A 24789-nucleotide genomic window follows, 5' to 3' on the forward strand; every position below is an offset into this window, starting at 1 on the left:
TGTCTCCTAGGCAGGTGCTCTATTCACTGCGCCACCTAGCCACCCCCATGGCAATTCTTTAGTACAAAAAAATATCTATAGTGGGACATTTTTATAATTGCCAAGAACTAGATGAAAAGATGATGTCTAACAATTAGGAAATGGTTACAAACTGTCCTATGTATGACATATCACTGTGCTATCAGATCCAACAAATCTTAGGAATTTGAAGAAAACAGAGACTTAAACTGATACAGAGATGAACAGAATCAGAAAAACTACTGACATATGGTGCTGATACAAGGAAACATTACTCTGAAATAAATTAGAACAGTCACCAATCACAACTTTAAAACATACGTGGATAATGTGTTGATTTGTTTTTCTCCCTAAGACTATTTATTAAAAGGATGAACTCTATGGGATAACAAAATGGGAGTCAGTGGGAGGTGGAAATGGTGTGAAAAATTTTTTTTAATTTAATATCACAGGAATAAATATCATAATTTTGCTATTAATTGTAAAACAATGTGTTTTTATTTATAGCAGTTATTCCTGGCAGCAAAGAATTAGAAACTAAAGTAACACCCATCAATTGAAGAGTTAGCTGAACAAATTATGGTATATAATTATGATGGATTATTATTGTGCTATAAGAAATAATGAGTAGAATCGGTTCAGAAAAACCTAGGAAGAATTAATTAAATTGATACATAGAGAAATGAAGAGAATTAAGAGGACATGGTACACAGGAACAGCAATATTGCAAGGATGATCAATGTGAAAACTTAGCTACTCTGATTAATAAAATTATCCAAGAAAATTCCAAAGGACTCATGAAAAAACTAAACAAAAAAACTATCTACCAACTGAGAACTGATTAACTCTTAAATGCAAACTGAAGCATATTTTTCATAACTTATTTTTATTGTTTCTTTCCAATCTCAATATGACTAATAAGGAAATATGCTTTGTATGACCTCATATACATACATACATACACACACACAAATGTATATATAAAGGGTAATTACTTTTTTGTCTTCTCTTTGGAACTAAGAATAAAGGATTTCAAGAAGAAAAAAATTGATTTTTAAGTTCAGAAAAAATTGCTATTTAAATTTGTCTGTAGAAAATTAGGGAGGACCACCAAATTTAGGAGAATTTCAGCATGTTATAAAAATCTTATAAAATATTCTAACTGGGATTATACATTCATTTGACATGTATTACCTATAATGCTTTTTAAAAAATAACCTTAAGGGGTGGCTAGGTGGCACAATGGATAGAGCACCGGCCATAGTCAGGAGGTCCTGAGTTCAAATCTGATCTCAGACACTTAATAATTACTTAGCTGTGTGGCCTTGGGCAAGTCACTTAAACCCCATTGCCTTGCAAAAAAAAATAATGATAACCTTAAGCTTTAATTATAGGAATATGGCAATTTTATTAGAACCTGAAAAACCTCTTCCAATATGACCAAACTAACAAATTCTAATATTAATCATAATATCCAGGTGCTTTATGGATAGCTTTGTGGGGGGCTATGGGTTGTTTGCCTTTAGGGTAGGGAGGAAATATCTAAATCTGATTTTCAGCTCTTTTCTCATATTACTATTACTGCTCTATAATAGAGTTGGTGATGTGGTAAAGGCACTTGGGGATGGAACAATCTTTCCACAGTATAAAAAGGAAGAGTTGAGAATTTTTCTTTTAAAACAGAGAGTTAGCTATTATCCTTATAAAATAGATATTCTTATTATGAGCACATTTTCAGTTTATTATAGTATATTGGTGTAAGATGTTTCTCTAAATCAGATTTCTGCCAAGCTGCTTTTTCATTTTTCCAGAAATTTTTATAAAAGAAAGATTTGTTTGCTTTTTTTTTTTATCAAATAATCTACATTCTCAGGCTGGATTTTTGAGGTCTGTTTTTTTCTGATTGTTGTTCTATTGAGGAATCTGTTCCACCAATCTATTTTCTATTTTTAGTAGCAAATAGTTTTAAAGATTACTGACTTATGTATAATCTGAGTGTAGAAATGCTATCTTCCTTTCATTCCTACTTTATTTCAATATTTCCCCTGAGCTTCTAGAGTTTTTGTTCCTCCAAATTAATTTTATTATTTTATATAGCTCAATAAAATATCCCCATGGTAGTTTGAGTGGCATAGCACTGAATACTGAAAGGTCAAACCATTAAAAAAAACATTAGGAAAAAAAACAGATCAGATATCTTTTGCAGCTCTGGCTAGGAGGAAAATTTATAACCAAAATAGTGATAAGGGAAATAACAGAAAATAAAATGAAATTTAAAAGGTTCTATCCAAATAAATTCAATGCAATTTAAATTTTAAAAGAAAAGACTAATTGAGAAAAATAAATCTTTTGCATAAAGCATGTCTGATAAGGGTCTCATGACGAAGATATAGGAGTAAATAGCATAAAATGTAAGACCAAAAGCCAATTCCCAGCAGAGAAGTGATAAAAGCATACAATTCTCCAAAGAATTATAAACTATTAAAAACCATGTGAAAGAAAATGAGAGGAAAAAATGAGAAAAAATAAAGTCATTGGAATTATGATAAGAAAGTATCTAAAAATGCATCTACCCTTTGACCTAGAAATCTCACTACTAAGCATTCCAAGGAGGACAAAGATAGAATGGTCTGATACACACTAAAATATTTAAAACAGCAGTTGTTTTGTAGTAGTGAAGAACTAGAAAGAATGTAGATGCTTACCAATTAGGAAATAGCTAAATACATAATGGTTCATGAATGTAATATAATTATTACTATAAGAAGCAATAAAAACGAAGAACAAAGAAGCAACGAGAAAATTTATATGAACTGATGCAAAACTAGGAAAATATGAAAAATGTTACTTAAAAGAACAATGAAAAAATTAAAACTGAATGCTATTAAGTTGCACAGACTAACATTGGTCCTAGGGAAAGAAAGATGAAAATATACCATATTCTTCTTTGAAGAGAAGGGGAACCTGTGGTTAGTATTGCTGAACTGTGCCCCTCCCTCCAGCATACACTCATTTTAAAAAATTCTCTGAAGAACCAGAATGGCATAGTAGATAGAAATTGATTTTAGAACCAGTAATATTTGTATTCAAGTCCAGCCTCTCACACATAATGTTGTAAGTCCTTGTGGAAATGATTTTATTTTTCAGTGTCCTAAGACAATGGTATAAAATTCAAAAATTCATCAAACCACACATAAGGTTTCCAGTAGCTACATTTTGATTTAGAAAGCCACATATTACCATTATCTATACTTTTTAGTGTATTATTATTAGTTTTGTTAAATACTTTCTAATTAAAATCTAAACTACTTTGAATTAATTTTGGAAGTGTTGTAGGTTGGACACATGTTTGACATCTCTGCTCTAAGCAACTGTCTAAAGTCTAGAGCATAAAATGCAGATAAAGAGATGACCTACATTTGTAGAGGGAGCTTCCTCACCTAGGAGCTTATGAGTCCAGTCCTCATGTCTTTTTATTCTTTATTATATACCTTTTTCTTGGGGGTGGGGGGAGGGAAAGGAGTAGAGGAACATCTATGAAGGTGATGCAGAAATAAACATATCAACAAAAATTTTAAAAGTAACTAACAAAAACCAGGTTTTCCTTCTTGCAGATGTCCTTAAAACAAAAATCAGCATTATTAGTCATACTTTTAGCCAGTTATTCAAGAAAGAAGTCATAGATAATAAGGGAACAAAAGGGTGAACTTGTCAAAAAGGATTTTCTTTCTTATTTGGCAAGGATAATCACATTAAATCACATTGATTTTTGCTTATCATCTAAAAATCTGAATAAAACGCAAGTAAATGCTAATATTTATAGAAACAGCTAATTTCTTATGGAGAAGTTTCAGGATAAAAATGGACAAAAGAAACAAAACAATATGAAAATAATATATGCTTGTGGTACTTTTCCCAATTATTGTGAAGACATCTCAATCCAAACTAATACAGGGTGTCCCAAAAAGAAGTAAAGGCGTGAAGACTTTTGGAACTTCATATTTCCATCATTCCCTTCCTCACCCACCATGTTTTTCTTCTCTATGCCAGTAAAACTGAGATTGGTTGCTATGGTGAAAAGAATATTGGTCTGAGAGACAGGTGATGTGATTTGATTCTAGGACCCCTTCTATCTGTGTCACTGTAATTTTCTGGGATTCAGTTTCTATAACATTGGGAAAAGTGGGCTAAATAATAGATAATTTTTTTCAGGTCTGAAATTCCAGGTTTTTAATTCATTGATCCCAGAGTCACTTCTCTGCCACTTCTGAGGCTTTGTTCATTAAGTTCCCTGCTCCCATCTCAGACTATTGCAATCTTACTCATCCTTCAAGGCTCAGTTCAACTCAAATGTCATCTCATCTATAAATCATTCCCTGATTCCCTCTAGCTAGAAGTAATCACTCTCTCCTCAAACCCTCAATAGCATTTTCTTTGCCACTCACAAGTCTACCCAGAATTAGAGCTATTTGCATATGTCTCTTATCTTCTCTACCCTATTATACTAAGTTCCTTAAAGGTGAGGAGCATATCTTACCAATATTCCCTTTTCCTATAGTCCCTCAAATAGACTATAAATGTCCAATTATCACTTTTGAATGCCTCAATCCAGGGGGGAAAATCCACTTTCCAATAAAAGACAGAAAAACTTCCATGAAACTTGAGGGTAAAAATTCAACTATCCTAATCCAAGCTTAAGTACACTTTGAAAAATGTGTCATACTTTTCTAACTAAAAGTAGTAAATGAATTTCCTATTCAATACAACTCATCCCTCCCTCATCATTCCCCTCAAAAAGTGAGAAAAAAATCAAAAGATGGAAATCTCTGGGATACAATTTTTAGCCATTGTGAAAATAGGGAACTAAAGAAAATCAGGATTTATCATATACCTAATTCAACTGAGTCATTGTTTTACTTGGAAAGAGAGGCACACTGGCTTCATTCCAAAATACTGGTATGAATTGAGAGTGTCTGGCAAGTACGTATGGAGCGAGAGGAACATTTTAGCAATGGAAATTCCATAGTAACTTGATCTTACTTCAGCTGCCCAGAACAACCTACAAATAAGTTCCTATTGCCCTAAGTTATATCAAAGACCAGCCCTGCCACATCCATCCTCTTCTGACCAGTAGAGTTCTGGCAGAAGGAACAGGTTTTAAGTAGAGAATCTTAGCTATTTATCTCTCACAACTATTCAAGTTATCAAGAAATTCACTGGCATACACCAGTGGAGGAACATAGTGAATGGGAAGGGTCTAGATTTCTAAAATGATCAGTTCTATAAGAGTCTACCTCAAGAGGGTATGAGATCCCTTTCTTTGGAGGCAAGTGAGATAACAATTTTTAAGAGCTTTTCGCTAGGTATTGCTGGGATTAAATGGCTACTGAGGTCTTCTCAAACTTTCAAAATTCTATGATTATTCTTCAAGTTTGTGAATACTGGCAGGCCCTACATGAGAAGGTTCCAATGGTAGTGACTTTATTGATATGCTAGAAACAGGAATTTCTACCTTCCTCACCCTACCCCACCCATTCTCAGTCCCTTCCAAATGAAAGAGGGAACAAGATTAGTATAATTCTAATCTCTATCTTTAAAGTCTCAACCCTAGGAAAACAACTACCCTAGCTGTTCTTGGGTAGAAGAAATTATTCTCCAAATTTACATAAACACATAGTTGGGCTATTATCAATTGAAAATCATTTATTATAGTACATCTTCATCTCTTTGACATTGTTGTAGAAATACCACTTAATAGGGGATTATATATAAATATATCACAGAGGTTATTCCACATCATGGAGATTAGGAGTGCTTTATACCAAAAAAGTATGAATTTTTTTGGCATTAAAAGTTAAAATATGCTTATGTTGTATAATACTACACGTATGTTTTATACATTTTGGAGTTTCTAAACTTCTTCTATGTCATCTGCTGGTCTTCATGTCTGCTTCAGTTTGCACAAAATTCCTCCAAAATTCCCATTTAATTTCTTATGTCAACTTATGATATATTGAAATAGCAATGTGAAAAATATCATAGGCTCATACACTTATAGCTGGGAGGGGTCTTAGAGCAGGGGATTAAAGGAGTCTGATCTTATCATCTAGCTCCCTCATTTTACAAATGAGTAAACTGAAGCCCCACATACTTAACACACAGCAAATGGGATGTGAATCTGGAGCCTTGTTCGAAATCTATTGTTCTTTCAAATATATTACACTGCCTCACACATACAATGCCTACCATCTAGGATCTTATCTTTTGCCCCTCTCCCCTTAATTAAGAATTAAATAATCATTATAAAGAATAAAGAGGATAGTAGTACCTAAAACTGTGAATTACTCTTACATTTGGTTTATTTTGTAAAAACAATATTTTAAATTTAAGAATTAGTAACAAAATTACGCCATTTGAGCCTTTTTTTATGGGTTTTTTTTTTTTTTTGCAAGGCAATGGAGTTAAGTGGCTTGCCTAAGGCCACACAGCTAGGTAATGATTAAGCATCTGAGGCCAGATTTGAACTCAGGTACTCCTGATTCCAGGGCTAGTGCTCTATCTACTGTGCCACCTAGCTACCCCTTTGAGTCTCCTTCTTGACTTTTGGTTTTGGTCTGTGTATTTTACAATTAATTTTTTCCCTCCATTTTTTGGGTTTCACTTGTTGGTACTCTTCCTTAAAAAGCTATTAATAGAAAATCTTCCTTAGTTAAAAAAAATAGCATCAATAAACAGAATGCAAAATCTTGTAAATGCATGGCTCATTCTGTGAGTTTATTTGCATATGGGTTTGGGGGTACAAAGAACTCTCAATGGGATGGGAATTCAGGGAAGCCTGAAGGGATTTTCATGAACTGATGCTGAATGAGATGAGCAGAACCAGAAAAACACTATATATCCTAACAGTAACATGGGGGTGATGATCAACTTTGATGAGCACACTCATTTCATCAGTGTAACAGTCAGGGACAATTTGGGGCTGTCTGCAATGGAGAATACCATCTGCATCCAGAGAAAGAACAATGGAGTTTGACCAAAGTTCAAGGGCTATTCCCTTCAATTTAGGAAAAAAACTGGTATCTTATTGTCTGATCTTGTTATCTCTTATACTTTATGTTCCTTCTTTAAGGATATCATTTCTCTCTCATCACACTCAATTTGGATCAATGTACAACATGGAAACAATGTAAAGACTGACAAATTGCTTTCTGGGGGGGGAGTAAGATTGGGGGGAAAATTGTAAAACTCAAAATAAATAAAATCTTTAATTAAAAAAAAACAAAGAACTCTCAAAGATGAGATTGAAGTTTCAGATCATTCTGAATCTACTGAAAGCCATTTCTCTTTGGAAAAAGATTCAGTTCCAAGTAGTGACTATTAGGATCAGAGGACTTTAAAAGTGGTACTAGGATGTTCTAACTATCTGTTTTGAATGGGTACGGACAAATGATACTTAAACAAAAAGTTATAAATAATGTCCAATGTCAGGTCTGTATATATCTATGCTAACTACTCTTAAGCTCTTCCATCAAGGTATATAAAAGCCAAACACTATATAGTATAGTAATAAGATCAAGCAGCCAAAGTTTGGAAAGACAAACCATTCCTATTCATTATGGTGGTGCTCAGGATCTGCCCTCAACCTGTGGAACAATCATTGCTGACTCAGCACATATCATCCCTTGGAAACTTGCTGGCCACTTGCTGCTACTGCCACAACCCAAACCACTATACTTGGAAATTTTACGTTTCAGAGCTGAGCTTATATAGAAAGTCATCCAGAAGAACCAACCTCCCTGACTGACTAGCCATTAAACATCATTTAGAGTAAAGGATTTAACAGCCTTTATAAAATTTTACAGTTAATTTCTTAAACATGTAAATAATATTGTAATGGAGAAAATGTTTTCACATGGCCCTCATGTGGTCTACATACTGATCTAAAGGGGAGCTTAAAAATCTGACTTCATTTCTTATTATGCTGCTAAGTAAACAGCAATCCAAATCTTCCCTCATTAGGTGCTCAATGGGTAAAGCAGTAAAACTGCCTTGCTCAGATTTTTTTTTCTCTTTATAGGTTTGGATCAATGTCATGTATTAGAAAATATTAACTCTTAGAAGATCAAATATTATTTCCATAAAATCCTTTTAAAAACCTAATTTTAATGTGTAAAGTTGAAGCCTGTGATGAACTTAATGGTTTTTTTTCCTTCCTCAATAAGGCAAAAGATGATTAGACAAGCTAGTGAGAAAATTGGAAATAAGAGTTTTCCAAGAACAAGGCCAGATGTAGCACCATATTTTACAGCTAAAGGAAGGCATTTCAATAATGCCTAAACTAAAATGGAAGATGATAGGGAGGGGGCCAAGAGAGCAAAAGTGAAAATTATAATTTGTTCCTTTATTACCCAAATGCCTTTAATTTTTACTCTGCAATTTAAAAATGAGTTGTTGATATTTTATATCATTAAAATATCATATGTGCAAAAACAAAAAGAAACCTTTAAAATGCTTTAAAAAAGAAACAAGATTTGATGCTTGATAATATAATTGGATTTTCCATATGGGGTTCCCAAATAACTCCTGACTCTCTTCCAGGAGCTAAAGCAGATGCGTGAAACAATACCTTCCACTACATTCATGGGTCAAAAAGGTTGTTAAATGAAACCAGAGCCTACATTTTAAAGGGAGTTGTGGCTAAAGAAATGCAACCACAGCTACAAACAATCCAGAATGCACTGTCCCAACCCTGCAATGCCCAACCTGATCTGTGCCAAGCTATGGAATTATTGGCAGTTGCAAGGACCAGCAAACTCCAAGAATATACCAAGGTTCCACTAGCCTTGCTCCCAGCAGCTAGCAGAGTTAATTTAGGCAAGTCAAATAAATTCACAGGTCTTCACATATAAAATGAGGGTTTAGGGGCTTCAGAATTTTTCAGGTAAAATCCAGTTTTAACACTGAACAAGTCTATGATTAACTACATTGGCAGTACTTTATTCAGAAAATTGTAGTCATTTTCTAATGTACTTTCTCTTATATAAACTAATGTAGTTTTAAAACCATAGAATGTTTATATAGACATCAACTAGGACTTCAATAGCCCTTTCTCCACATTTAGTAGAAAAAGAAAGTGAAAATTAGTAAGTTTCTCTCTTATTAATGCCCCACAAATTCCAATTTAAGATAAGGTCAATATGAGCTATAAAATATTTTAATGGTATATGGTTTTATTATTTCTAATACACTATTTCTTCCCCCAGGGCCTGCTTGAATGAAAAGAAAAGATTCATTAGTATTTAGCAGTAGTCATATTTATATGCAAATAATTAATGTGCTGTAGTTCTTTCAAAAGTTTTTCCTATTAAGTAGAATAAAAGTGTTCCAAACAATACAGTCTAGTGAGCCATTTCTTAACAGATACTTCAGAGGTAAACTTCAACTCACTGTCTATCTAATTAACACATAACGTGGAAGTGTGAATAAGGTATAAATGGGAATAAATAAGTTATATTATACTCAAGGTAAGAAATAGTGAATGATATCACATTTCATAAAGAAAAGAGGAACTTGGGATTTTGGGGGTTTTTTTTGAAACAAAGGATTACAATTAAAAGGATTTAATTAATTTTTCTGGGTATAATCTGGGAATAACAATACAAGTGCTCTAAATTTCAAAGATGTCATGAAATCATATAAGAGAAAAGTAAAAGACCTTTGAACACAGAAAGATTTTAATTCCTTTGAAGTAATTTTAGATTTATACATCTAGATTTATGTCTTTTCTGCTCATAAGAAGGCAAGCAGATGTATTTCACAGAATTTCACAGTATCCCAAAAATTCCCATTAAAAAAGGTTATCTTTTTTGATCCTGAATATTATAGTATGGCCCCTAAAAATATTAACATGAAGAGAAATTTTGGCTATAATGAAAAATAAGTGTCTAATTCGTCTAAAAGAAAAAGTTGGAGGAAAAAAAATCCAATGGAAAGTCGTTGTATTTCCACATCTACCCACAAGATGTCACTACTTGACTAAACATGGTTACAGAAAAAGATGGGGTTCTTGGTAAACAGAACAATGGAAACATTTGACTTCATGATCTCGCATTTTCGTATTACTAGCTAGACAAATATTATTTTATAGAAACCTTTCATTATTTTCAATCCCAGTTATTTAATGTACTGGAATGTCTGCTTAGCTGATATAGAAAACTACTGAACAGGTATAAGACCCATAAATATTTGTCCTTTAAAATAAAGTAAAATCTTATTCATCTTTTCAATTTAACTCTTTTGAAACACACTATTCTCCCTCAAACTAAAACACTCATTCAGTGTTTCATCTTTGATTGACTGCAATCTATTTGAGACTATTTTTTGCTTTAATCAAGAAAATTCATTTTTACTCTATCTTCTGGTCTAGACTTTACTATGTCTTTGAATTCTTTCTTCTCTTCTAGCCAAGAAAAAATAAAAATACATTTTTCATTTCAATTTTACTATTAAAAAGTCCTGTGATATTTCCAATTATGATGGGACAATCTATTATTGAAAACTTGTGTGTCCTGCTAACCATGCTAATTTAAAAAATCAAAGATCTTTAATTATTTGCATATATATATATATATATATATATATATATATATATATATATATATATATATATATATTGCTTGACAAAAATCCCTTCATTTATTAATGGAACAAAAGATTGACTTTTTTTGGCTATAATCTCCATTTAAAAAGGCAATGTTTCTATAAATCACATGAAAAACAATTTAAATATATTTATGCACTCTGGAGTATAGTCATTCACTTACATCACTTGGATTTTTGTCTTGTTTTTCATACTTTTCTCGGTCATAAGCCATCTTCTTAAGTAGTTTCTTCACAGCTTTGTCTTTTTTGTCTTTTTTATGGTTTTTGCTGTTATGCTTCCTCACTTGGTTCACAATAAATTTAGGAATCTAAGAAGAAACAAAATGATGATTTTTTTTATCTATAACACATTTTGCAGTTAAATAATTTAAATCGAATTTATTTTGGTGGGTTTTGGTGGTTATTTCAGACATTTATGATGTTATATAAGCAAGCAACACTGGCAAAATTTTTAGAATAAAAAAATTAAAATATAGTAACAAATTTTTGACAAAACAACACTTGAATTGGAGTCAGAAGACTTAAGTGAGAATTCTGCCATGGGTATTTTATTAAGTTGTTTTGAGTCTGAATAAGCCATTAATAATAGTCTAAGACTCAGTTTCCTCAACCATAAAATGAGGGTAAAAATAGCACCTCTCTGCCAATTTTACTGTAAAATACTTTCTGAACCTTTAAGTACTATATAAATGAGTTTTTACTTTAAATAAATAATACAATTTTAGGATTTTTCAGAATTATTTAAGTGAATTGCAGTAAATAATTGTTTCATAAGACCTGAAGTCAGTGACCCTTCTTCTCAAGGGGTCAATAAAAAATTGTCAAAAAGAGTCAGTTTTGATGAATGAAACTATAGGATTTATTACATTTTCATTATATTAGTACATTATAATAGTATATAACAAAAGAAATAATAAATTCATAATGTAGAGAGAAAGTTATAATAAAAATAGCTTAGTAGTAAAAAAAATTTAGACTGCTATTGAAAGGTAAAATCTTAGCAAAAAAATTTAGACTGCTATTGAAAGGTAAAATCTTAGCAAAACAATTACAACAAGTTATCACTAGTATAATACATTATCACCAAGTAGGATCTATCCCAGGAATGCAGGATTGGTTCAATATTAGGAAAACTGTTAAGTATAATTAACAATATCAATAACAAACCTATCAGAAATCATGATTATATTAATAGATACTAAAAAGGCTTTTGATAAAATACAGCACCCGTTCCTACTAAAAACACTAGAGAGCCTAGGAATAAATGGATTGTTCCTTAGAATAATAAGTGTATCTATCTGAAACCATCAACAAGCATTATATGCATTGGGGAGAGGCTAGAGGCATTCCCAATAAGATCAGGGGTGAAACAAGGATGCACCCATTATCACCACTACTATTCAATATCGTTTTAGAAATGTTAGCATCAGCAATAAGAGAAGAAAAAGAAATTGAAGGAATTAGAATTGGTAAGGAAAAGACAAAACTCTCACTCTTTGCAGATGACAGGATGGTACATCTACAGAATCCCCCCAAATCATCTAAAAACCTACTAGAAATAATTAACTGCTTTAGCAAAGTCACAGGATATAAAATAAAACCTCATAAATCCTCAACATATCTATATATGAATAGCAAGATACAGCAGAAAGAGCTAGAAAGAGAAATCCCATTCAAAGTAACCTCAGACAATATAAAATACCTGGGAGTCTACCTGCCAAGTATTCAAAAACTTTTTGAAAACAAAGTTTTCAAAATCAAATGGATCTCTGATCTTAGTAGTGTAAATACTCCTTGCAGTAATAAAGACTACCACCTATCCATGGGGACTCTTCTTCATATCCTCCTATGAATTCACCCTGGCAGTCCACCTCAGTTCCTGGGGACTTATCTCAATTTCTCCTGATCTCACAAGTATACTTATTATTCCTTGTCATTAATCATGTGATCAACCTATCTTCTTTTTTCAATCATATATTGTTAATATCCTGTATATTTGAGGTCTTCTTTCCTAACATATTTACAACCTAATCACACCTATTTTTCACTGCTCTTAACGTGAATCTTATTTAGCATTTTTTTGAAGATGGTCATATCTGGTAGAAGACTGCTATTAAAAATATAGACTCTGATTTCTGACACTAAAAATGTAAGTTCATTAAAGAAATTTTACAATTTCCCAAAGGCATTCCAGTCCACTCTCTTCCTTTGGTTTAATACTGAGCCCAATTCCTTGTCCATATATATCTTCTGTTCAAGGTGAATATGCTGATGGATGAATTCTACATGTTGTCTATCTTAATATATGTCATAAAGTTCTGGACAGAAAGAAAAAGAAGAAAAAAGAGAGCACTGCTGCCTCCTAATAAAGAAAAAGTGTATAAAATTTGAATATTCCTTAAGGCAAGGCATTCCAGGAAAAATAGCCTTGAATTATTTGACTTGATCTCCTACTAGACAAAATCCTGAAAGGCTCTGGAATGGAGAGAGAAGGGAAAAACCTTGTCATCAAGTTTGTTGGAATTGTGACAGAACTTACAAGATATCTGAGCTGGAAGGAATACTTATAGTCCATCTTCCTAATTTAACATTGAAAGAAAGTGAAAGTCACAGAAAAAGAGACTTGACTAAAGTCATGAAACTAACTAGTGCTTGACAGAAATTGAATTACATTACAGGACTTTAAGACCACACTGACTAATGTTCTTTCCCTTGCATCACAAAAAAATGCTTTGTTTTGGATAACATCAAGTGACTATATGGTTCCTTTGCAGATACAAGAGATAAAATGCTAGACCTGTTAATTTTGTGGTGAAGAAAGTTAAGGAACCTTCTTTTCTTACAGTCTCAGAGAACTGAGAGCACTGTGCTCGGGGTCCCACAGACACAAGTTGGAGACAGATTTGATCTCACATCTTCCTGACTTGCAGGTGAGCTCTCTGCCCATTATGTCATGTTGCTCCTCTCACCTGGTTTTCAGCCTTAGAGTTACATGGTAAAAGTTACCTCTGGAATAAGTAGACAGGTTCAAATTTCACCTATCATGCTGACTGATAAAGCCTCAATATTTTATCTATAAATTGAGATCATTATTATTAATAATAGCAAGTATTTATATAGTGCTTTCATGTTCATGAAGTACTTTACAAATATGATGTCCTTTGATCCTCACAAAAACCCTAGGGGGTAAGTGCTGTTCTTATCCCCAGCTTATAAATGAGGAAACTGAGGCAGACAGAAGCTAGGGTCTTATAGTTAATAAGTGTCTAAGGCTGGATTCAAATTCAGGTTTTCTTGATGCTAGATCCCATGCTCTATCCAATGAACTACCTAGCTACCACAAAAGATTAAGGAATTTGTCCAAGTAGTAAGTTAACAGAGTTGGGATTTAAACGCAGGTCCACAAACTCCATATCTAAAATATTTTCTGCTTTGCCAAACTAAGATATTTAAACCAAATGGTCTTCGAAGATCCATCTGGGTCTAAGGATCCCCAATCCTATGATTATTAAATGTTTATCCCATGATAAGACATGAACTGTCTTGTGGATTTTTTCATTGTAGACATACTCATGTGTTTGTTCTTGTTCTCTGAGCTCATAACTCTCAATCATTGTTATGTATGGGGAACAAATCTAATCTATCTCATATTTCTACATTTTAAAAATAATTTTACAAAATTAGTGTAAAACTATTGTTTTGATCCTGTGTGATGGTATATAAAGGTGTATATACTCACCGTCCAAAGAAGTTTCTGGTATTTAATTAAGGAATGCATTACATGGGCTGTCCCAGCAGCCATCACAAATTCGCCTTGTTCATTGGGCTTGATGCTCATTCCAGGGTACATAAAGAGATTGGGGGCCATAACCATGGCCACATTCCTTGAGGTCATTTTATTTTTTTCTCTATTGTCTATTACTCTTTGAAGGAATTCAAGCAGTGCCTGAAATAGAAATCACATTCTTAAATTTGTCTTACACAGGAAGACAAAGGATGAGAACACAGCGGTAAGAGGATTATAATTTTAAAAATACATTTCATGAAACAAAAGTCAGTAGGCAATAACAAACCTATGATAGTATGTCAGCCCCTGGAGGGAAAGGGCTGTTTCATTTTTCTCTCTGCATTCTCAGAACTTCCCCAAAGAATACACTTAATAAATGTTGGTTAATTGATTGAACCTATCAGCATTCTGATATTCTACATTTCATTTACATTTGCTATTCTAACCTCTGTCCTTTTCCCCTTAAATATGCTTCTGTTTATATTGAAACCACCAAGGTGGTGGGGAGGGTCTGGTTTTAAGTGGCAGAGCTGATTCTTATATTCTCTCCCACTTTGCCCTCTCTCTCATCCTTGACCTAAGTCAAAAGAATCATGGGATTTAGAGAAGGCAAAGACTTTTGATAATCATCTTATTCAACTCCACTCATCTTACACATGGTCCAAGGTAACCCTACTACTAAGGGTCAGAATCATGACTGAAATTCAGTGGACTGACTAACCCCACAGCTTTTTCAGTTAAGCCATGGCATCCCTAGTGAGTTTCCATTCAGGTATTAACCTTAGTGAATTGAAAATTAGAAGTTTTTATGGTGATTGATTTTGAAGGGGAAGAGGAAAGGAGAAAAGGGAGAAAAAAGTCAGCTAAGATTCCTACACTTATAGTGTTCAACTATTTGGCACCAATCTCACCCCTTATCTTTCTTAGTAACAATAAAATAAAAAAACCTATAAATCATGCATACTACATACCAAGAAACATTTTAACATTTCTTTAATATGATCCTACTCAGAAATAAGGTCATAAATTAAGGGCCTTAGCATTATTTTCTTAAAAGAGTTAACTTTAAGAAAAGACTAACATTAAGAATCATATATTCATATTCAACTCAATGTCCTTCTCAAGAATGCCAGACCAATCATAGCCAACTTTATTTCAACATTCAACAAAAATACAACTTAACACAAACATACTTAGAACAAATTTATGTATGCCAAATCATGATTTTCTATTATGTATTCTACAATGCTATGGAAAAAAGACCATAGAGTATATATTCTTCATTTCTAACAGGGGAATAGATGCATATCTGGGATGTAACTCCAGGCAAGTTTATCTAAGTTGATCTAAGCATGAGAAATCAAATCCAAATCATCCCAAAATGTTTCAATGCTAATATTTGGAAAAATATTTTCCTATTATCTAAAAAGAACTAAAATCAGGTTATTAGTTTCTTCATTGTCATAAAATAACAAGTTAATTGCTACACTAGTTTTAATTGTGATATGTATGTACTCCTTGAAAATTTAAACCAACTCAAAGGGAAACATACAGCATTATTACACAAATCTGTTATTTCACACATGTGGCAACTTCCTGCTTCAACAAATAACACAACCCACTGATATTCTGGTATACATTCAGGAAGACCAGCTGTGAGACCATGAGCAAATCACTAAATCCCTGTTCATCTTAGCTTCCATATCTGTAAAATGAGGATAATAATAACATCCACTTCTCAGGGTTATTGTGAGCATAAAATGAGGTAATAATTAAAAAGGTCCTAACCCATGTCAGGCAAACAATAAGCTCTTTATATATAGCTGTGTGTGTGTGTGTGTGTGTGTGTGTGTGTGTGTGTGTGTGTGTGATGTTGTTATTTAGTCCATTAGTTAGACCTAACACTCTATAACCCCATTTGAGATTTTCTGGGCAAAGATACCAGAGTAGTTTGTCATTTCCTACTCCAGTTCATTTTACAGATGAGGAAAGTAAGGCAAACTAGGGTTAAGTAACTTGCCTGAGTCACATAGCTAGTAAGTGAATGAGGTTGGATTTGAACTCAAGTCCTTCTGAATCCAACCTTCTATCTACTATGCCTTATAGCTATATCAGTGCTGTTGCTGCTGTTATCATTATCATCATGATCATCTTGTCTTCTCAATTGCAGTAAAAAACAAAAGCTCCAGGTAGCTAACCCTCTAGTAGTGAAACTCTCTGAAGTTGGTTATTCTGGGTTTTTGACAATAAACGTACAGTTTATAGTTGTCTCTGTATTCAAGATATTTCCAGCTTAGTAGGACATGACATGAAATGACATGTCATCAACTGACATCATAGGTATCTAAGTAAACATTTAATGGTATTTTCTTCAGTCAAAATTTCTTTTTTTCCCCAGTAGGGAGGAGGGGGGACTCTCCCTATTATGTTGTCAGTTTATAACCTGTCTTAACTTGGGTTATTTTGCAAACTTCCAAGCTGATGAACTTGTAAGATGAACTGTGGTGTTCTATAACAAAATATTTTTTAACTTGAAAAAAAAAAAGGTTATTTTGGAATACAAGTATTCTCATTGAATTTTTTTAACCAATTAATCCTCCAAATAACTGAGATATAAAGAAAATAATTAATTCAACTCTTATTGTGACAATTCTTATTCTAACACCTTGTCTACTAGCAATGCCACTAATAATGAGGTGACCCAGTACCCAACAGGATTATTCAAAGGGAATAAAAACAACATCCAAAACCCACTTCTCCCTTCTATCTTATCGAAAATAATGTAGTATTACCATGCTAAGGCCCCTGACCTTATTTCTGTTCAGTTTCATGGACCTGTTACTACTTTCTTATCTGACAAAAAATAAAAATAATAATGCAATCAATACAGTAGTTTACATATAAAGAAGAAAATGAGTCATTATTTTATGGCTCCGGTTCAATCTAATTTAACAAACATTTAAGCACCTACTATAAACTATGGTTTGTTATTAGGTAATGGGCAATATCAAGAAAATAAAAATTTCCTACAATTAAGGATCTTATAATCTACCAGGGGATAAATATGTACATAATACAAAATAATTTCAAGTAAAAAGAGAAGTCAAAGATATTATGAGAAGGCAGTGATATGAGAGTGCATTTCAAGAATTAAATTTTTAAAAAAGGGGTTGAGGGAAGAATTTCTCATCTAGATTAAATTCAAATGGCTATAAGTCAAAAACAAACAAATCCCTGCAGAAAGATGAAAATTTGTCACTCTAAGCATATTCAAAAAAAGCATTTGCCACAGAATTTGAAGACATTCCCATAATGCTGCCATTACTCAAAATATTTCCAAAAGTTCTCATTTGGAGTTAAATTCATAGGCTCATTGGATCACAAATAAAGAGCTGAGATAAATCCAATTAGGTTGAATCTCTTCATTTTGCAGATAAGAGACAGGACCAGGATCATGTACCCATGGGATGGGATTTGAACCCAAGTCTTTCTGATTCCAAATAATGCTGCCTCTAATGAAGTTACTTCAAAACAAAAAAGCACTCAAGTCAGGGTGGAATGGAAAGAGCTCTGGATTTGTAAGTTAAAAAAAAATCTAGGCTCTAATCATGACACTGGGTCACTCACAGAAGTTGAATATTCATGTTTATTTCATCAGTACAACAGGCCTACCACTTACACAACTAAAATTTGCATGGTCTTGAAAAGTCATGTTAGTCAATAAAAGGAAAAAAATTCCTTGGATTTACTTGGTGATGATACAGCTTCCTTTAATTTTCCATAATTGGATTATGTTTCACATATGTGTCTTCGTGTGTGTATGTATATAAAATATTTGCAAGATATTGAGTAAAGATTGAGGCAAGGAATAGAATGGATAAAGAGGGAAGAAAAAAATAGTAATTTTCCTATCTTAAACTCCCTGTTTTTTCTGTTCTTCAAATATTAAAACAAAGGTTCACATACATATTAAAAATGCTTCTAGGGGCAGCTAGGTGGCACAGTGATAGAGGACTGGCCCTGGAGTCAGGAGGACCTGAGTTCAAATCCAGCCTCAGACACTTACTAATTACTAGCTGTGTGACCTTGGACAAATCACTTAATCCCACTGCCTTGCAAAAAAAAAAACCTAAAAAAAATTTTAATTCTTCTAATGCTAAATCTAACAATTTTAATGTTACTTTCTCTTTTTTTTAGTTTTTTTTTGCAAGGCAATGGGGCTAAAGTGACTTGCCCAAGGCCACACAGCTAGATAATTATTGTCTGAGGCCGAATTTGAGCTCAAGTCCTCATAACTCCACAGGCTCTATTCAATGCTCCATTTAGCTGACCCCTTAATGCTACTTTCTACATACTTTTGTTGTCTTGTTTTTTTGACCATAGGAGGAGGAAAAGGTCAGGAGGGAAAAACCATAGGTTATTGATTGCCTGGCGGTCACAAACAAAATTAGAAAAATAAATAATATTTTTTATCATTTAACTACAATAGAAAGACATTGTTTCACTTTGAAGATGATGATATGGATCAGATAGAAAATGTTTTAAAAAATATGATTTTAAGTTGCAAAAAAGAAATACTACATTTTGCTTGTACTAGATTATCATTTGGACAAGAAAAATGTTTAGTTCTGAAAAACCAAAATAAACCCAACTCAAGTGACACTTTCATTTCAAACTCAGCCACTTGTCCTTGAAATCAATGATTTCATGTCAGCTGAAGACAATTGTAATTTCCTAATTGACTGAGCAGTAGGATTCATTTTCAAGTGAAACTTCTAAGAAAAGTATTGATTTATAAGCTACATTTTATCTTCCATCTTTGCGAAAGGACCTACTATATTAGCATTTAAAAAAAAGGCAACAAGAAATATTCTCTAACTTAATTTGCCAAAATTACCTTGTTATTATCATGTGACTACCTCTCTGTATTCATGTTATATTCCCTGAAAATATGTAAAGATATTTTGAGAACAGTGGTTATTTTACTTTTCTCTCTGATCTCAACAACTAGTGCAAAAGTCTTAGTTCAAGAAATTAGAAATTTCCATAACAATCAACCCATCTGACCTTGAGGGTGTTCCTATTGGTCTCAGGCAGAAGAATGATAAGAAGATTCAGAGCCTGGAGTTGGTGTTTCTTGGATGGAAGATCTGTCAAGAGAAGAAATAGGTCTAAGCTCTAAATTTTATTTTTTCTTATTGAAAACAAAAGTTAATGATTATTTTAGGTCAAACATCAATTGAGAATGTACAGCGCCAAACAAGTGAGCAGCAATACTTGTTTGGAGAGTATGTCTGTGAGTGAATGAGTAAATGCAGCTGCTTCTGCAGAGCTTCCCCTCACATTGGATGCTCACTTCCAACTGTTAGCATATGACTTTAATGCCTTATGCTTCAAGACACATCACAGTGATTTTTTCAGGCATCTAGGTTATGTGAGAGTGACATACCATAAAACAACATTGGAATTAAACCCTTTTTTTCCATCTGGCACAGGGAGTGTCTTTCTCATGGGGGGAAATCCCAATTTAACAGTTTGGTAATTAAATTTTATAATTCAAACTATGAAAGATTTTTGAAGACCAGGACAGACCAACACTCACCTGTTTGTTTTAAGGCCAAATCATAAAAGAACATCCTAATTCCATCAAGTTCAACACAGCAGGTCCATTACAAGGATAAAAAGTCTTGGTAAAGCAAGAGAAGGCAGAGAAGCAGCATGAGGGAGAATACTGATCATTTTCTGCCTTGATGTCCAAACCATTTCAAAGATGTTTATATTCATGACTGAGACCACTGAGCTACAAAAGCAGGCTCATCTAACAACATTAGTTCCATGAAAGTACAATGTTAGATGACCCTGGGACTGGAGGTACCCACTAACAATATTAATTGCATAAGGAACATGGCAGGAACAAGCTGACTAATGTCTGAACTTGGATTTTCACTAAATATAACCCAGCAAATCATAGTTATGCAGAATTTTACAACATGATGATGCAGAATGATTAATGATGGTACAATAAAAGGCTATTACAAAATAAATACAGGTGTGTCCTAAATAACATCTTTCAAACATATAAATAGCATTATTCATATATATATGTTTGTATATACCGGAAATAGATATATTTGCCTCTCTATATATACATAATAAGCACATATGTATATTTATGTATACATATAGACACATGTATAAATATATACATACAGTAAACCCAAAATACTTTTTAAAAATGCACTAATTTAAAGAGTCTTATTGTAAAGAAACATCATAGCAAAATGGATGGAAAGCCTGCCTCAGGGTAAAAATGGACTGGATGTATCTCTTATAGAAACTTGGATGGGTGACCCTGGACCTATATATTTTCAATGCTCTAGGCACTCTTTAAGACTCAAAGTTGCAAAGAGCTTGCTGACCTCTTTGGGAAGGGAGATTCTTCCTAGTCTGGAGGGATAAGAGATCTAATCCCTTTTCCCTCCTATCTTATTCCTATATTCAAGTGCTCTTGGGGATTATGCCACTACACTAATACAGATTTTAACTACCACCAGTTTGGACTATTGCATATTTTCCTAACTGGCATTTCTACCTTCTCTCTCCTTTCACAATAATTTTAAATCCCAGCCAATGTATACTTCATATGGTTTCAAGGCCTCTCCTTCTATTACTGCTCAAAGAACAACTTTTAGGTAGCTTCTCAATTCCTTTGGAAGAATGTTCGAATGATTTCACATCTCATCCAAGGTTTTCCATAAACTGACAGTATCTATTTTGCCAGTTTTATCTTGCACTATTTCTCCTCTATATATTCTATAACCTGGATAAATTGGACTTTTCATTTTTCCCTGTACTTCTCTTCCCTACATGCCATTGAATGTATCATTTCCTACATCTGGAATGTCCCCTCCTCCAACATGCTTTCCTATTTATTTCTGCCCATTTTTTAAAGAATCAGCTTAAAAATGTGCTATCTTCTAAGAATAGGCTCCTCCCATTCAGTAACAACCTTCATTTTCTCTACAATTCTTTTATCTCTTTTTTATGTATTATTTCACATTATAGATTTTATTAATGTAGTATGAGGTTTACTAGACTAGTTCAGAAAGAACTGTTTTATTCAAACTCTGTAATCTTCCTCCAAATCCTGGCATAGTACCACAACCCTATTGGTCACATAATAAATTTTTGGTGAATTGAATGAGGAGAGAAATTTCCAAGACAGTACCACATGCTTAAGGATATGACAAGAAAGCTTTCTGATGTCAGTACTGACTCCCACGAGCCCCTCCCCATATGATATTCTCTGATTGCAGGGGAGATGGAAGCAACAGGTAGGCAATCCCATAATTAGCGTGATGTTGACAGGGGAGAGGCACTTGAGAGTTATGATGAGCACCACCTCAAAAGTTCCTGAATTTGGTAAATACAAAAACATGAGGGTTTCAAGTAGGGTGACCCCCATCTAAGAAGGAAGAAACAAAATGCCTAAATCTGGACCTGGGTAGGCTGATTTCAAAAGTATATCAGTCATGACAATCTGGCAGACTTTTTCATGAAGCTTACTGTTTTTATGGTAGCTGTTAAACCCACAGTGTATATACTTCTCCAATAAATGTTTCTTAGACTACTTGGCAGCAAAGTGAAGTAGAATATAGGCATCTTATGCAGTTCATTCAATCATAAAAGAAATGCGAAATTGCCAGGAATTCTTCGATGCGCAAATGTGCTGTGTTTCTTAAATAGCACATTATCAGTCCGAACAGGAAGAAAGCTTGTATAATAACTTTGCTTTCTATTTAAGTCCTAATAATCCAATATTTGAATTGGATTCACTGAGATCTATTTGTTTAGGTCCAGGATTTCAAATAGATTCTTGGGACCTAAAGAGATCTCAAGGGTAATTCATATGATTTGTTTCTGATCATATTTATTTGGGTACAGAACAGAAAAATAATTCATTCTTTTGCAAAAGAATGCTTTTGTCTTTCAGTCATTTTTTTTAGTTGCGTCAAACTCTTTGTGACTCCATTTGGAGTTTTCTCAGAAAAGGTATTTATTGAAGCAGTTTGTCATTGCTTTCACAAGCTCATTTGACAGATGAGGAAAACAGGGTTAAGTGATCTGCCCAGGGTCACCAAGTTAGTTAGTATCTGTGGTTGGATCTGAACTCAGTTCTTCCAGACTCCAAGACTGGTGCCTCTATCCATTGTTCCACCTAGCTGCCCTAGAATTCTAACCAAATAGATATTATTGATTCCTTTTTCACCCAAGATAAAATCAACAAAAATAAAATGTGAATTTCATTGTGAAAGGATCTTGCTCACAAGAACATGAGGTTTCTATTTGCAAAACCTGCATCAACAGGAGGAATACCACTTACTCTGTACAGCCTGAAAAGCTTTGAGATATTCTAGACTGAGCAATGGTTGAGGCAGTTCTCGAATGAAAAGCTTCAAAAGGCTGGCAGCATCATGCTGCTTGACACTTTCCCAGTTAAAAGTCCCTTCATAGAACTTTGCTTCCAGTTCTTGGCAAAGGTTCTGAAAGACACAAGAATAAAAATGAACACCAAAACCAAGTTTTGTCCTGCTAACAGCTCTGGGTATTTCTCATCTCTTAGGCAATTTGTGTTGTAGAAACCTAAAAACACCACAAGTGTCAAACTATGCCAACACGTAACAGTCAGATCAATAAACCAAGATCAAGTCCTTAAAGCTAATCCTTAAAAAAATTAAACAGGAAAGTATGATGGGGAAAGGGACATTCTAGTAAAAGAAATGGTACATACAAAGGCATATAGGGGGAAAATAGAAGAAATAAAGAATATAGAAATATAGAATATAGAAATATTGAATTAAACTCTTGAGACTCAGGTCAAATCCCACCATCTTCCCTGAGATTCCTTCTCATTTATATTGCATATATCTTGTTGGTACATAGGGTTTTTTTTATTGTTATCATTGCTATTATTAATATTATTGTTTCCTCCATTAGAGTGTGATCTCTTTGAGAGCAGGAACACTAGATTTTACTTTTCTTTCTACCTCCAACACTAAACACAGTATTTGGCACCCGATGAGCCATTAATTAATTAATTAATTAATATTAATAAATATTGTGTTGACTGACTAAACATACTTCTAACATGAGCAGAAAATGGAGATTTTTAACTAGGCTTCTAAAAAAAATAAGTAACCAGAATCCTGCTTGGAAAATTATGAGTCTTTATACCTTAGGGTCATTTTTTAAGTTCTGGTCAGTACACATGAAAAAAATTATTCACTGGAAAATAGGTAATGGAGGGGCAGTAAAGAGTAGTGTGAACTGTGTGAACACCTTATGGACAGAAAGACCTGGACTCAAAATGCTGCCTCAGACATTCACCACTATGCAAACCTAAGCAAGTCATTTATATTCAGTCATCAAGGAATTTTCTATCCTGATTAATAAAAATTTTCAATAGAGATGAATGGAAAACTAAATAATATGACAAATGAGATTTTATAAAGGTGACAGAGGAACTGAACCTTAGGTCATCGATTATTTTTACTAATTATTTAGTTCCAAAAAAGAATGAGAACTATTTAGCTGAATTATTCCAAACCCATTGATGAAATAAACTTGAAAACTATTTTGATACTTTGGTTTCTAACTATTAATAATGCCACTAATAATAAATCTACTCATTTCAACAGTTACCAGTTTCTTAAAAAATACCAAGCTCCTAAGGGAATATATTCTAGAATGTCAGTAGATTCCAGAATACCAAGGTCCTAAATGGCAGCCAAGTGGCACAGTAGATAAAGTGCTGGGTCTAGAGTTAAGAGGACTCAAGTTGAAATTTGATTTGACACTTACTAGCTTGTGACCTTGAGAAAGTCATCTAATCTTGTTTGACTCAGTTTCCTCATTTGTTAAATGATCTGGAGAAAAAATGTCAAACCACTTTAGTGTCTTTGCCAAGATAGCTTCAAATGGGGTCAGGAAAAATCAGATAAGACTTAAAATGAATACAGTAACTCCTTAACTTCTTGAAAGGAAGGATTATTTCATTCAATATATGTGAATCTCCAGCACCTATCACTGAATGTCTGTTAATTGAATTTCTTTTTTGGTCACTAAAGCCATGAACCCAATTAAGACAGACAATGTTGAACATTTGTGACAACAAAAAGGTCATTAGATAACTGCATCTTCTATTTATTATTTTAAGTAATCTACAGAAGCTCAGAGTTAGAAGAGAATCCAAATGCATCTAAAAGCAGGAATCCTCTTTAAAACATTTTGAAAAAAATAATGGTCATGTAGCCTTCACTTGA

General features: G+C 33.4%; 1 protein-coding gene across 2 annotated transcripts in view; it reads right to left on the minus strand.

Moving 5' to 3' along the window:
* The window catches only part of ARHGAP18 (Rho GTPase activating protein 18), a 222350-nt gene that overhangs the window by 10498 nt on the left and 187063 nt on the right, over positions 1-24789 (minus strand). For both annotated transcript variants that reach the window (XM_074187562.1, XM_074187563.1), the window contains 4 exons: positions 22851-23010; positions 19535-19617; positions 14420-14626; positions 10842-10988 (listed from right to left, as the gene is read on the minus strand). In XM_074187562.1, coding sequence (XP_074043663.1) covers positions 10842-10988; positions 14420-14626; positions 19535-19617; positions 22851-23010 — 597 coding nt within the window. The remainder of the gene's footprint in view (positions 1-10841; positions 10989-14419; positions 14627-19534; positions 19618-22850; positions 23011-24789) is intronic.

The sequence above is a fragment of the Macrotis lagotis genome, chromosome 5 (assembly GCF_037893015.1).
Source record: "Macrotis lagotis isolate mMagLag1 chromosome 5, bilby.v1.9.chrom.fasta, whole genome shotgun sequence".
NCBI lineage: Eukaryota > Metazoa > Chordata > Mammalia > Peramelemorphia > Peramelidae > Macrotis > Macrotis lagotis.